This window comes from Vicugna pacos, chromosome 14, assembly GCF_048564905.1.
Source record: "Vicugna pacos chromosome 14, VicPac4, whole genome shotgun sequence".
Classification (NCBI taxonomy): domain Eukaryota; kingdom Metazoa; phylum Chordata; class Mammalia; order Artiodactyla; family Camelidae; genus Vicugna; species Vicugna pacos.
In genome coordinates this window covers 766,326-781,525 of record NC_133000.1, presented here as the reverse complement: position 1 = coordinate 781,525, position 15,200 = coordinate 766,326, and the positions used below count along the sequence as shown (strand labels likewise).

Below are 15,200 nucleotides of genomic sequence, written 5' to 3'. Positions count from 1 at the left end.
AGGTTGCGGGGGATCTGAAAAGCACAGAAGCCTTGAGTCCATTTCCGGGAAGATGAAAACAGGCCAAATGCAAACTCTGTTACTCAGGAATGTGGAGAAATGGTTGTTACAAAAGCCAGGTTGTTAGCCTCCCCGGGGGAGGGAGACCGATGAGTCAGGAAGCCGGGCTCAGGTGTGGCTGCAGGCTGCCCGGTGAGTCCTCCAGCCTCCATGGCTGTGTGCACCCGAACGTCACGCACACACACGCGCACACAGCCACACGGGAGGGGCCTCTCATCCCACGTTTCTGAGTCGCACCTGAGTTGCCCTGCCCTATGTGGTGGCGCCGACCCCCCCATCTCCCTCCCCCCATCATGTCTGTGGCCCAGACACCCATGGAGACCTGAGGGCACATCTTCTCCCTTGGCAGCTGGGTGACAGGTGGCATGGGATGCGCAGACCTCAAGGGTGACCCGGAGTCTGGAGGGGGTCCCTGTGGCCCCGGGGGAGGGAGATGTCCTCCAACTCTGGAGCGGGAGGGCCTGGCCCAGACCCCAGATCAGGGGCTCCTCCCTGTGGCCCGCGGGGCAGCCCTCGGAGGACAGCCCCCTCGGCATGGACCCTCAAGTGAGATGAGCGGCAACCTTTCTGAGAAGAGGCGATGGCTTTGCCCCGTCACCCGGAGAGGAGAGGCTGTGGCTGGTGGGCCACGAATCCAGCCTATTTGGGCCTGGTGGTGCCTGTGTGCTGGGGCCCTGGGGCTACGGGTAGGCTGGGTCCAGGTGGACCCCTTCACACACTGCCCAGACTCCCGAGACGGGGCACCTGGGGAGGCAGCGGGGCCATGGCAGCCACACTGAGTGGCCTCTTGCGGGAGGTGGACTGGGCCCGGCTTTGGGGCAGTGCTGTCTGTGGGAGGGACCACAAAGAGACTCACGGCCATTCTGCTGTCTGGCCGGTGCAGACTTTGGGGAAACATGAGCCCCCCCAGCCCCCGTCTGCCTCACCGGCAGAGGTGCCCTAGGCAGAACGTCCTGACTGAGAAGCACCATCGTGCAGATGTGGACTCCACATCCCTGCTCCTTCCAGGCCCTGTGAGGTGGAGGCTCTGTGAGCAGCAGGCCTTTTGTGGAAGATTCTAGGACCTACCTCGGCAAACACACACACAATTCTAAGCCGCATCTCATCAAAGACTATTTTTTTTACAAACTCACTAAAAGCTGAGCAGGGCTGGGTTGCAGGCGGGCCCGGCCTGGAGAAAGACTTTCTGGTTCTGACGGCCCCAGACCTCAGGCAAACGTGTGGAGAACCTTCTCGTCTTCGTCCTCGTCCTCGTCCTCTGAGGCCCCCACAGCCGTGAGGACACGAGGGCCGTAGGTCAGAGGAGGGGGCACAGTGGGGGGCAGGCGGGGGCAGCCGCCGCCGGGGAAAGGTGAACTGGTGCGTGGCCATGTCACAAGATACCTTCTTTTCAGGGTCCGTTTCTGTGTGACAGTTTTTGTCGTGCAAACTTTGATGACTGTCCGTTACGGCGCTTTGGAGGGTGTTTGGGGATCCCGCCCTAGAGAAGTGAGGGTGAAAGGGTGGTAAAGCAGTGGTCTTCCCAGCGAACTCACCCGCGCTGCCCTGTCTTCGCCTAGGAGGGCGTCGTGTCGCCGGGTGACCTCGACCTCGTCATGTCAGAGGGCCTGGGCATGCGGTACGCCTTCATCGGGCCCCTGGAGACCATGCACCTCAACGCGGAAGGTACGCTGGGGTTCCCTCGGGATGCGGCGGGAGTTCCGTGCTGGTTAGTGTTTTCGTGGGTTTTGCCAACATCAATCTGGGTCTTTTCTTACAACGGAATAGAAACAGTATCGTGCAGGAGACAGGCCAGCCTGGTAATTCACAGGGAGGGGCTGGGACGGCCGGCTGAGATGCCGGGCCACTAGGCCACGTGCCTCCGGGCGGCGGAGAGCACCCCCGTGAGAGTGGAGCGGGTGACGCGGAGACGTGGCCGCGGAGCCCCAGCCTCGGGGAGACAGCTGCGTGTCCTGAGGAAGCTGGTGAGATTGTGCAGAGGCAGGAGAAGCAGACAGGGCTGGAGGAGGGACCGCCTGCACCTCTGCTGGAGCATCTGCCGAGCAGGAGCGGCTCCTGGGTGTGTCGCGGGGCTCCTTCCGTGGGAGGGGGGGCTGGGGCGGGGCTTCTGCGGGGGCGCAAGGCGGCCCGGCCTCCAGCGCCCGGGAAAGAGGTTAGCCTGAGACTCTTAAGAGAAAGAGAACTCGAGAAGGGCTAGCATCTCCCAGGAATGAAGCCTTCAGCCAGACTTCACTCGATTCAAAAAGGAGACATCATTTGAAAAACAAGCAGTAAAACCTACAACAAATTAAAACAAAATAATTCAAAAAAGCTATGCATAAAGCTCTGGGACAATGTCACAAGATGTTATTGCTGTTGCTGTCTCTTGGTGTTGAAATTATAAGTAACATCCTTTTGCTCTTGTGTTGTCATAAATTTCTACAATTATTGTGTATTGTTTTAACTATTACATTATTAAGTGTAAAACATGCAGAAAGAGAATAAATCTTATATTCAGCTCGATGGCCTACATTTGACAAAAACGTTAAGAAACTGGAACTTCTCCCGAAGGTGACCAAAGTAGTATATGTCTGTCTGTCCCTGTCCCTTGTGGGGCAGAACCAGGCTGGAAGACTGGATCCCGCAGGGGAAACTTTCTAGAGCCTGGCGCTGCTGTGCAGGGGGCCCTGCTGCACGGGGTGAGCAGGGTGCTCAGGTCCGGGAGGCTCCTGCAGCGAGGCTGGGGTCGGAGTGGGGGACCCCGGGAGCCACTGGGCTTACTTGGTGTGGTTCCACAGTTCAGTCAGTTTTCACCACAGTCATTAATGAGGTAATTTCAGTGAGTAAGTCAAGCAGTGCTATTAGACACACTCTCGCCCCGGGGGCACTCGTGTGGTTCCGAGTGGGCTGCAGTGTGTCTGCAGAAGCGGCCCCGTCGCTGCTGGTTCTCCCTCCAGGACGCGGCTCTCCCCGTGGGCGCCAGGCTTTTGTGGTGGGGCAGCCCTGAGCAGGGGGCATGCAAGGAACAGGCCTCATAGGAGTGAAGCGGAAGTTCCCAAGTCCGTGAAAACGAGCCCCTGGGTAATTTCAAATGTCTTTTCAACCAGCGTCTTAAAAGTGATGAACATATTTAAGCATTTGAAATGTATGTAGACACTGCCTGGTAACCACCATGTTTCTCTGTTCCTTTTTTTTTTCCTTGAGAAAAATAAGATAATTCAGGTATCGAGAAACTGATGGGGAGAGGCTGAGAACAGCTCTAACTCCCAAACAAATAGAAACAGAAGCCAAGGAAACCAGAAACTCAGGAATCAAATAGTGTGCAGACAGGAAGGAGGCCCACAACAATTTTTTAAGCAAAGCAGATGTGATAAGGAAACCTAATTGGCTTCATGTGATACTGGAGGACGGATGTAGATTTTGACTTCAGAGCATTCCAGAGCCCAGAGGTGGACAGTTAGGAGGTCTGGCTTGGGGCCAGCGGGGATGTGGGCGTCCCTGACGCTGTCACCCCGAATAGCTCAGGACTGCAGTACGGAATTCTTCTTTTCTTCCTGGTACAGTTTTCATAAAGCCAGCCTCTCAGGTTAAGGCTGGTTATCAGTCTTAAAAGCTACAGTTTATCTAGAAGTGGTAAAGATATTTTTAGGGTTTGTTTTTAGTCTAATAAAATGTCACCTGAGGAGCAGGAGGCTGGCACGCTCCCTTGGCCCTCGGCTGCTTGTCGAGGCAGCGCCGGGAGGCACCAGCCGCGGGGGCCCTGCTGACTCGCCAGCTGGTGGTCTGGTGCCATCTGTTTACTGCGCCTCGGTTTCCCTGCCTGTAAAGTGGGTGTAGCAGCAGTGACCCCACTCCAGGGCGGTGTGAGAGCAAACCAGGTGGAGACGCTGGCTGGGTGGCCACACGTGTAAGCCCGTAGCTCACGTCACAGTAATACAGAGTTTGTCTCTTTTGTGAGTTCACTACTCTTTTTATTCTCCCAAAAGGATTCACAAGTGCTTGAGAGAGAATAAATGACAGATGAGGACATGTTTTTCTGTGGAATCGTGAAGTTCTCAGAGTCCCACCGTCTGGTTGTTCTCTTCACTAAGCTTTTAGACTGTAGGTCGCAGAGGGCTGCCCAGTGCTCCGAGTCTGGCTCCACCGGGGAGGTGACTGGGTCTCAGGACCTGACAGTCCCTGGAAGTCGCCCCCGGATGAAGTGAATGTTTACCACCCACCTCGCTAAGCTCCCTCCTGTGTGGATTCTGCTTGGTTTTTTTTTCTTTCCTGAATCGAGACACCTACCTGGGTTTTGTTCACATGTGTGGAGCTTGCATTTGTGGTGGAGCCTGTGAACTGATGGGGCTGGGATTTGAGGGGCCCCGGTGGTTTCTGTCTCCACTTGCTGCCCTGACCTCAGGTGCGGCCTGCCTCAGGTGGGAGTGGATAGGGTTGCTCTGTGCTATGGGGTCTTTTTGACCTTCCTTGGTAAGTTGTATGAACTCCTGTCTCTTAGAAGCGGGCGAGTTCATGTAGATGGGATCCTGTGCTGTGTGAGAACCAGGCCCCTCCGGGTAAGCAACAGTGAGGGCTCCCCAAGAAGCTGAGCGCCGGAGAGCCCCAGCCGCTGCACGTGCACAGACCGGGAGGCCCCACGCATGCACCTGCCCTGGCTGTGCTGCGGGTCCGGAAGGCCTCCCCCAACCCCGGGGCTTCACCTCCCCCTCCCCCTCCCACTGGGCTCAGGATAAGGAACCAAGGTAGCAGCCAGTGAGGGGAGAGAAATCTAAACTCATGGGAATCTGGTTTTTACCGCCGTCTTTTCTTATTCCATATAAGCATCTCTTAAGTTAGTTCAGTCTTCTAAAAAGCTTAGCTCTACAAGTTTTCGGAGTGGATATTAAGAGCAGAGGGCATGGACATGTAGAAGACATGGGGGAGGACAGACCAGTGGGATAAAAGGTAAAGTGATTTTTTTCTTTCTGTTTCCAAAGAAATTGTTATTCCAGAATAATTCCCACTCATTTCTCCTTTCATGGTGTAGAGAAGCCAAAATTATTGTTGAAAGTAAATTGAAACCCTCCTTTTTCACTCTTGAATGGAAGGGGAGAGGTCGCTGACAACAGTGACAGCGATACGTTCCCTGGAAAGTTGTAAATAATGAGCACCAGGCGGATCCTGACTGTAAGTCACCGACTCCTGTGTCTGGCAGGGAGGCTCCCAGCCCCTCCAGGAACTGCATTTCTCCCGAGAGCTGAGTGCGTGTTATAAAAAGTGTTTTTATGTTAGTAAGACTGAAATTGTAATTAGTTTTCTGAACAAGTTGGGGGGAAATTATGAATTACATTGTAAAGCTTCACCATATTTTATTCTGCTTTGAAGAAATAAATGCCCTTTTAAAACTACAAATTCTTTAAAAGGCAGTGAGGATAAAAGGTTCTAGAAAGCCCCTGGGAGCCTCAAATGACTTCGCTGGGACAGTGAAAGAGGAACACTCGTTCACAAAGCGTGAAGTAACCCCGAGGTGAAATACGATACCTGAGTGGCGCCTGGGGCTCACGGGAGGGGGAGCAGCGCAGCCTGTTTCCCCCAAAAGGGGGTGAGTTCACGGCTGCAGGGGACCCTCCCCTTCTCTTCTCATTTAAGAAATTTCCAACACGTTCCATCCTGCATCTCTGCTCCTTAAAAAAGAATGAAGTGTATTTGTGCCTAGATTTTATCACCTTTAGTTTGAAGAAATAAAGAAATAGGCAAAGTGAAGAAAATAGTTAATTTCCAGGAGTAGGTGAGCCCCGGGTGTTTTCTGTGGCCCAGCGGCGCCGAGCCCTGTGAGAGCCCCGGGCCCGAGCTCGCGCCCGTCCCCGTGTCACTCCAGAACCGACGTGGAAGCCCCGGCTGCCGCTCGGCGGCAGCGGTGATGTCAGACGAGCTGTATTTGAATGCTTCTCCCTCCGAGCGGCCTCTCTCCCCGGACGCAGCGGGCGTCGCCTCACCGCGCTGAGAGCAGGGGAGCGGCCGGGGCGGCGCCGCGGGGCGCGGACGCCGGGACCGCGCCGGGCTCGGCGGGGCCGGCGCGGGTCAGCTTCGCCGTGACTGGGCGCAGTCCGCCGTGCGCGGCGCGGTGGGGCCTGCCCGGTTCCTTGTGCCCTTTCCAGCCTGACTGGCCGGCTGCTGAGTCCCCCCGCGCTGAAAGCGGTGGGCAAAGGGCGGGCAGCCCGTCCTCGGCTCCCGAGGGACTGCCCGGAGCCCGTCCCGCCTCGGCTGCTGGCGGGCGGGGGCGGGGCGGCGGGAACGGGTGCGGGGTGCACGGGGCTGCGGCAGAGCGGTCCCCTCCGCACCCGCCTCAGCTGCACGCACCCCGCGCTCCCGCAGCCCCTTCAGCAGAGGCCGCTCCTTCGTGTGCTCCTCCCCAGAATCCCAGGGCTCCACCTTCCCCGGGCTCCCCAGGGCCCGGGGCTGCGGGCTGGCGGGGCTCAAACCCACCGGCCACTCCGGGCCTGCCTCTGGGATAAATAACCGTAGACACGCAGCAAAGCAGTAACGAGGCTTCATGGATGAGAGTGAAGTGGGACTTAAGAGCGCGACACCTTTGGTTCTTAGGAAATACATTCAAGCCATGTACGGAAGTCACCTTGCAGGTGCTTTGTGGAAGAAGGCGTTTGGGTTAAAACAGGGTTCATGTGACACTCGAGTCAAAGCAGGAACACGGGCTGTGAGAGGTGGGATGGCAGGCCCGGACGCTTTTCAGGACTTGCAGGACTGAGTTGCCCAGAGAGGCTGGAGCGGCGGCCAGGTGCACGGCCCGGGGCACCTGCTCTCGGCCCGGGGACACCCGCACACTCCCCTGGTGCTGCGCGCACAGCCTCTGTTCCCTGATGCATGGGCTTGTTCTCTTGTGCTCCCAGGAATGCTGAGCTACTGTGACAGATACAGCGAAGGCATGAAACGTGTCCTGAAGACTTTTGGACCCATTCCAGAGTTTTCCGGGGCCACAGCTGAGAAAGTGCACCAGGTGTGCAGACCCACTGCCTGGGGCGGGGTGGCGGGCTGTTTTTTGTAGCCAGGATCCTCACCCCAACTTCGAGGTTCTGTGTCCCTGCCCGTCCACAGCCGTCCAGGTCGTGGGGGGCCTGCAAGCAGTGTGACCAGGAACAGTGGCTCTGGATTTGGAAGGTTTTTTAAAAAGTTAATTGAATGTTGGCCTTACTTCTTTTGTCCCTGAAAGCAGATTCTCAGTTTTCCTAAATAGGAGCTGTTACCCTCCTGCTCAGTCAGTTCCTCTTCATGCCTCTTGTTCCTTTTCTCCTCTTTTCTTTCTCTTTTCCTGTTCCCAGGCCATGTGTGTGAAAGTCCCAGATGACCCAGCGCACTTAGCTGCCAGGAGGGAGTGGAGGGACAGGTGCCTCATGAGACTGGCCAAGCTGAAAAGCCAGGTGCAGCCCCAGTGAAGCCTGCCCGCCTCCCGCCGCCCCCTCGCTGGAGGCCGTTTGCTGGAATAACGAGCACTTAGTCCAACCGCTCTGAGCGCGGGGCGCAGGGTGATTGGTGGACAGAGTCCGACTTGCTCCCCACGGGTGGCGGGCACAGCGGTGGAGGGTAGGCCGTGGTCGCTTCCCAGCATGCCCTGGGCTCGGGGCCACCGCCGCACTCGGGTCTGAGGGCTTGATTCCCTGCACTCAGACAAGCCAGGGGGACAAGTGGCTGAAGGTCTGACCATTTAGTCTTAGTGTGATTACATGTGGCTACATTTTATAGCCAGTGATTATAGTTTCCAGTTACCTCAATCAAGCGACGGATCTTGGCAATCATCTCCTGAGCTCGTGCTGGTCCCTATGGCCCAGCATTTATGAGACCAGCACGTTCATTTTCTTGATGTTTATTCCAAATAAAAGGTTTTGATCCCATAGAGACACCTGTGTCTTCTGTGCCTTCTGAGAAAGACGGCGGTCCCGACGATGGGCGTGTTTCCAGGGGCCGCGATGGTTGAGTCTTAGGCTGATTCTTTGCTCCCGGCCTTTGTCTGTCACCAGCGAAAGCCCACACTTTGGGCCAGTTTCCCACCTGCCCCGGGTCCGCGGTCGGGTGTGTCTGGGAGGCTCTGTCTCGGCCCCACCCTGGCTCTCACGCGGGACACACGAGATCCCACGCACGGTTCTGCAGGGGAGAGACCCTTCTGACTTCAGCCCAGCGCCTCCCTCGACACAGGGTCTGGTCCAGCACCAGTTCCACCGGTGCTCCAGGAACTAGCGTCCCAGCTCCCAACACCGCATGCCAGCACCGCGCGGACCCGCTGATCACTGATGCCCCGTGGCGCGCTCCACTTCAGGTGACCGGCCCCCAGCTTCACGCGGGAGGGAGGCGCCTTTCCTCGGGCCAGGGCTGCGGTGTGTGGGAACCTGCACCCCTTTAGGAACAGAGGAGGAGTCATGGCTCTGGCCATGTTCCTCCATCAGGTTCATTTACGCTTCAGCCACCTGAACAGCTGGGGTGCCCCGGCATCAAGCACCCGGTCCCTGCCCTTGGAGCCCTCCGGGAGGACAGCGCAGCGTGAGAATAAAGTGGGGGAGCTGCTCCTGGGATCCTGTGCGACCAGCCGCCCCTGGGGGTGGCTGGGATACACTTGCCGGATGAAGCATTCCCGGCAGGGGGAGTGGTTCCCTGGGCCCAAAGGAGGGCCCTCTGGGGAGCCTGGAGCTGGGACCAGATCCAGATGGGGCCCAGGGCCGAGCGGTGGTCAGAACACACCGAAGAAACGGGGCCTGACCGGGCTGAGGGTCTGAGGGGCGGTCAGCTCAGGAAGTCAGAAGTCCCTCCTGACAACTGGAGGGTCTTAGCTGCGACGGACTCAGCCTGCTCCTTCCCCAGGCAGCGCTGCACCCATGTCCCCAGTGCCTGTGCAGTCCCCTCTCCTGTGAGACACAGGTGACACACGGTGTCCCTGGGGGTTAGAGAAGGGGTCCCTGTGGTCCCTCTGATCCTCGCTCAGCCCGGAGGTTCAGAAACTGCTTCTGAGAGCAGCTGAGGGATTATCAGGCACCTTTCTCATGGATCAGTCTTGCAAGACTGAGGTTAAACCAGATGCGTTTTCCTCCCTTAGTCGAGTCATCTCTCAAACATTACTGATCATCTGCCGTGGGCAGGCACTGGGGCTCATAGAACCAGTGCCACGCCTGCCCACGCGGAGCCAGACCGCGGTCTTGGGCTGGAAGCTGTCCCTAGGGAGCGTGCGGTTCCGGAGGAGCTACGGAGGGAGGCTGGGGGGGAGGTGACACCCTAGCAGAGGCCCCCTCCCAGGGTGCCTGGTGGACCCTTGGGAACCTTGACTTTGTTCTTCCTTACGTTGAGTCAGAGCTGCCTCCCAGGGCCTCTACCGCTGGTCCCCGGTTGGTCGGTGAGCCACCTCCGTCCCTGCCTCAGCCCCCGACAGGACCCCTCCCCCCAACAGACTCGAGGGTCCTCTGTCACGACCTCGTGATTCTCCCTGAGCAACTGGCAGAGCAGCTGTATTTCCAGAAAATGGTCCTTTCCGTCAGGAAGAAAAGGGAGTCCTCCAAACTACTGGGATGCTAGTAAGTATGTGGGAGCTCTTTGTCGAGCCCAGCTTGCCCTGGGCGCCGTATCCGGCTGGATCCAGGTCAAAGCCTGACGTTTCCGGCTCAGAGAGCTGCCCTGGCGACACGGCCTGGGAAGGAGAGCGTGTGAGAGAGGCTCGTCTTCACTGGTCTCGCATCTGGACACCAGTGCCCACGCCGCGCCGCGCGAAGAAAACGCTCTCAACGGGGCGAGAAAGTTCGCGCTTCCTGAGAAAAGCTCAGCTTCTGGTGTTAGAGAACCCTGGAAACGTGAACCAGTGGTTCTTCTATGAGACTAGGACCTGGGAAAGCAGTTCCTGACACAGCGTAGGAAAACACAAGCCACCCGAACCAGGCACCCTTTCAAACAGTAGGAGCCCGCTGTGCTTAACGCAATAAATCCTTCAGAAAATGCTTATTCCACTCAGACCGCCTCCGCAGCTGAGTGAACTGTGCCCTGTTCAGCACACGGGGAGCTTCTTAACTCTTCCAGGCGGGTGGTGGCATTTCATTCTACCGGTACCTGGAGATCTCCAGCCAGTATGTAACCTGTTCGCTATCCAGCTGTCTCCCTCCCATATGTTACATATGTGACTACATATAATGCTTTTCTTCATATTATATATTATATATGGCATTATAAATAACATACATAACATATTTTCTCTCCAAATTATACACTATATATGGCGTTACACGCTATATGATGTGTTACACACTACATACGGCATTACACACTATATACGGAGTTACACACTACATACAGTTACACACTACATACGGCGTTACACACTATATACGGAATTACACACTACATACAGTTACACACTACATACGGCGTTACACACTACATACGGCGTTACACACTATATACGGCGTTACACACTATATACGGAGTTACACACTACATATGGCGTTACACACTATATATGGCATTATATATAACACATTTTCTCTCTCCCTCTCTCCTCTCTGTGTACATATCACATCCTCTTTCTCAACAGCTTCAGAAGTTATTAGATCAATAGAACCACTTCACCTTATTTTTAATCCCATTTACTTTATTTTTAATCCATAATGGGGAAAAGTTGCTTGCTTGTGATGAGAGGGTGTTTGTCAGGTGGCGAGAGCACAATGGCTTGATAGTGCTTGACATTTTCTACAAGAGAATTTGGGGTTTTCAAAATACATTGAGTGTCTTTACGTCGTGTTACCAAAAGCCACGGCAAGTACTGGTTTTCCCAGCTTAGCAGAGTATCAGTTCCCCTCTAGTGCTGGCTTTGATCCTAAAATACAGCTTTGTTCTATGTCTTTATCTACAGTTCAGAAGCCCCTGGGACATCATACAAGATGTGTATCTGAACATTAACATTCTTACTTTGAAAATGATACCTGAGTTGCTATAGCAACCAAGCTCCATTAGTTGGTAAACCTTCTCATCTCACTGGGAACCAGGGTGCCACCAAGATCACCCCTTTATCAGATCATAAATTATGGACTGCTGGAATCAGAAGAAACTTCAAAGGTCAGGATAGTACCCTGTGATGTACGGTGTTCACTCTTTTATCATCTGTGGTCTAATTTGTCATCACTGTTATTATTCCTGTTTTGCAGATGGAACTGAGATACTGGATCACAGAGCTAGTAGGTGGTGGAGTTGGGTCTGGTGTCTGGTTTCTCTGCCGCAGATGACAGTATCTGCCAATTTGCTGAGCACCGATGACGTTCCCAGCACTGTGACGGGCACTTCATACACAGCGTCTTGGGCCAACGCAGCAGCCCTGGAAAGAGGCACCTTCATTGCTGATTTTGCAAAGGAGATCAGAACCCAAGTCTGCCTGGCTCCAAAGGCTCTTCTCTCCCCTCCTTCACTGCTCTTTACTTTCAGAAAAAGCGCAGACGTGTCCCTATCACACACACCCAGGCAGCCTGGGGAGGGTGGTTCCGGAGGGTGCGCACGGCTCCCTCGCTGCCTTCCACCTGCCAGCGGACAGCATCCCAGTCCCTTCTCTTCTGAGACAGTCACGTGCTTTCTGTCACCCACTGTATAAAACAGTTGTTGTGTGATTGTCCAGTTTGCTCTTCCCGTCAGTCGAGGCCTGTGCGTCTGTGAGTGAATTCTTCTCCGGGGACAGGTGCCCTCCCAGTTGAGTTCCCAGGAATTGCTCTCAGGGACTCGGCACTTCTTTTGCTGTAGATGCAACTTGCTTGCCCAGGTTGCCCAAATCAGGCCGCGTTGAGTGAAAGAGGTAGAAAGACTGAAGGAGGTGGCAAAGGATTTGTCCCAAAGTGGCTACTTCAGAGATTCTTTGATTGATTTGAGCCTTTGCTGTAGAATTTCTGAAAAACCACATCAGGGATGAACATCCGTGGAGCCCACGTCCCCGCCGGGAAGGCTGCTCCCTGTAGGTCCCCGCAGCTGAAGCTGCAGCGACACACAGGTAACGCAAAAGCCCACACCCAGCACCGTGTGGGTAACAGGTGGGAAGGATCAGGCCGTGGGTACTGCCTGGGGGGCACTGTCCGTCCTCAGACAACTCGGATCAGAGCCCCCTTAGGGGTGGGGCATCGTGACTATAAGGACGTGTGACTTTGTGGGTGGTACCGTCTAACGCCAGCGTGTTCCTCGGTTGGCCGATTCTGTGCTTTACCAGATCCTGGGCATAATTACGTGTGACTGGCGCTCAGTCACGTGGAAGTTTGGTAGGAGCTGGGCTTAGTCGGACAGTTCACGCCCCAAATTTGGGTCTTCCGGGGAGAACGTGTGGTGCCGGATGTTCTGTGGCTACAAACAATGAGAACATGAGTGTTCTGGTTCTGAATAACTTGTTTCAGGACACAGGGCATCAAATGAACCCCTGACAGGTTGGATGCAGGGTCAGGAGGAGAGGGTGGTGGGTTTAAACCCAGAGCTTTGCCACCTGTGTTGGTTTCCCAGGGTGGCAGCTGGGAGAGTTTACTACAAACCAGGCAGCGTGAAAGCTCAGAAATTTATTCTCTCACAGGTCTGGAGGCAGAAGTCCAGGAGCAAGACGTCGACGGGGCCTCACTCCCTCCAGAGGCTCTGTGGCGTCTCCTCTGGGCGTGTCCAGTTGGTGTTTGGGAGGCCTCCTCTCCGAGGGTGTCTGACCTTCCCCGAGGGCCCGGCCCCTCCCTCCCAGCTCGGCAGAACCAGCACACTGCCCAGCCGCTCCGGTCCACACTCTGACGCGGGCTTCGGGCAGGAGGCTACAGCATCCTGGTCCCTTCTCTTCTGAGACAGTCACGTGCCGTCTGTCACCCACTGTATAAAAGAGTTGTTGTGTGATTGTCCAGTTTGCTTACTGTCGGCACCAGAACACGAGTTGGAAGAGTCACTCCGTCCTGCTGGGAACAGGTCGAGCGCGTTCACACCCACCTCAGTCGGTGGGGTCAAGTCCACCTTCTTTCATTCGTTCGCTGTTTGTTCTTCCTTTCCTGCCTCCTTTTGGTTACCTTGAGAAGTAATCTTCAGTGTTGCAACTCCTTAACTGACTGTGAAGTTAACTCTGTTTGCCATGTTTCAGTGGTTGCTGTAGGAACTTTCTCAATTTATCACAAACTTTAATGCTCTGCCACTTTACACTCGATGCAAGAACCTAATTACAGTTTAATTCCCTTTGTACTCCAGTCCTTTATGCTACATTGGCACACATTTTACTTCTACTGACATGTAAATCATACAATAAACACGTTTTTATTATTTTTACATCTTATAGGCAACATACTTTAAAAAAAAACTGCATCCTTATATTATCTCACAGTTTATGTAGGTCACTTGTCTAGATAGATCTTAACTGGGTGCACCGCTCAGGGTTTCACAAGACTGAAGTGAAGGTGTGGTCTGGAATGCAGTAGTACCTGGAAAGGTGACTAAGGATGAATCCTCTTCCAAACGCACTCAGGCTGTCGGCAGAACTCAGTTCCAGGTGGCTAGAGGACAGAGCTCCGTTTTCTCGCTGGAGAGTGAGCGGCCATGTGGCCATCACCACAGTCTGCTCACAACATGGTGTTTGCTCATTTAAGCCAGCAGGAGGGGAAGGACTAGCCCAGTGCTCAGCGTGCACAAGGCCCTGGGTTCAAAACCTAGTCCCTGCATTAAAAATGTCAGTAAATAAACAAACCTGATTAACCTCCCCCCAAAAGTGGGGAGACCAGTAGAAGAATCCCTCTCATTTTGAATCTCTCTGGCTCTGAATTCCTCTCTTCAGGAAGGAGCTTGATCCTCTTTTGAAGGGCTCTGTGATGAAGTCGGGCTCAGCCAGGGTAATCTCACTTTTGATTAACTCAGAGACAATTTATTAGGGGCCTTAATTACACCTGCAGAATCCCTGCACCTTTGTAATACCAGGTAAGCTGATCGAGGAGAGAACTCTCATCGTGTTTCCGAGCCTGCACGCACACTCAGGTGGAAGGGGTTATAGAGAGACTGTACCACCATGTACAAGGGGAGGGGCAATTTCAGAGTCCATGCTAGAATTCTGCCTATCACAGATTGGTTTTGTGTTTATAAACACCGTACTTTCATATAAATTAAATAACTTCACATTTATACTTGTTTCAACTCCTGCTTTAAAGCTGTGCAAGGTACTTGGCATACATTTTATCTGGTGTGTGTGTGAGTGATTTCTCCAAAATTAGAGGAAAAAAGGAAAAACCTGGATGTGTGTTGAGGGGAGGGTTAATGTCCTTTCAGTACCGTAGGAGTCACAGTTCCACCTAAAGGTTATTGACGAGAGCGAACATTTTGACTCATTGTTTATTATTAAGGTTCCCCAGCAGGATGGTTCTACATGTTAAGTTACAGATTTTCATCTGGTTTAGTTTCAGATAATTGGTAGAAAAGATAACCCAGAAGTTACAGTTAATACTCCTGTAAGTCAATAGCCAACTGTGCGTTAATCTAGCAATTTTATGTAGTCCTTGTTACGTTATTTCTACATAGCACCCCAGTTCCTCTTCTATTTCATTTATTTGTTTATTGAAGTCTAGTCAGTTTGCAATGTTGTTAGTCTCCAGCATAAAGAACAGTGACTCTGTGCATATACACATATGTTCTTTCTCATTATAGGCGATTGCAAGATACTGAATGTAGTTCCCTGTGCTGCACAGCAAGACCTTGTTGTTTGTCTACTTTATATACAGTAGTGTGTCTCTGTTAATCTCAAAGAACTAATTTATTAAAAATTTGGCATACGTTTGTGTTCTATGTCTGTGAGTCTGTTTCTGGTTTGTAAATAAGTTCATTTGTGTCCTTTTTTAAGATTTAGACTCTTCCGTGTCTTGGCTGTTGTAAATCGTGCTGCTGTGAACTCTGGGGCTCACATATCTTCTCAAATTAGAGTTTCCTCCGGACACATGCCTAGGGGTGGGATTCCTGGATCTTATGGTAAGTCTGTTTTTAGCTTTTTAAGGAATCTCCATACTGTTTTCCACAGTGGCTGCACCAAACTGCATTCCCACCAGCAGTGTAGGGGTCCCTTTTCTCCACATTGCTGACGTTTACGACAGACAACACACTTTTAAAGAACTGAAGAAAAATAGTTTTTCTCTACGCACCTGAAGATTTACCATTTGTGGTGATTCTCA

General features: G+C 53.6%; 1 protein-coding gene across 6 annotated transcripts in view; it reads left to right on the top strand.

Annotated features, from left to right (window-relative positions):
* CRYL1 (crystallin lambda 1) overlaps positions 1-14,820 on the top strand; it is a 77,334-nt gene extending 62,514 nt beyond the window's left edge. For 3 of the 6 annotated variants that reach the window (XM_072975962.1, XM_072975960.1, XM_072975964.1), the window contains 4 exons: positions 1,620-1,725; positions 6,927-7,033; positions 7,356-7,454; positions 8,052-8,217. In XM_072975962.1, coding sequence (XP_072832063.1) covers positions 1,620-1,725; positions 6,927-7,033; positions 7,356-7,454; positions 8,052-8,198 — 459 coding nt within the window. In that variant the 3' untranslated portion in view covers positions 8,199-8,217. The other 3 variants (XM_031684689.2, XM_072975963.1, XR_012079795.1) reach the window with 2 other exon arrangements.
* Positions 14,821-15,200: the final 380 nt, after the last annotated feature.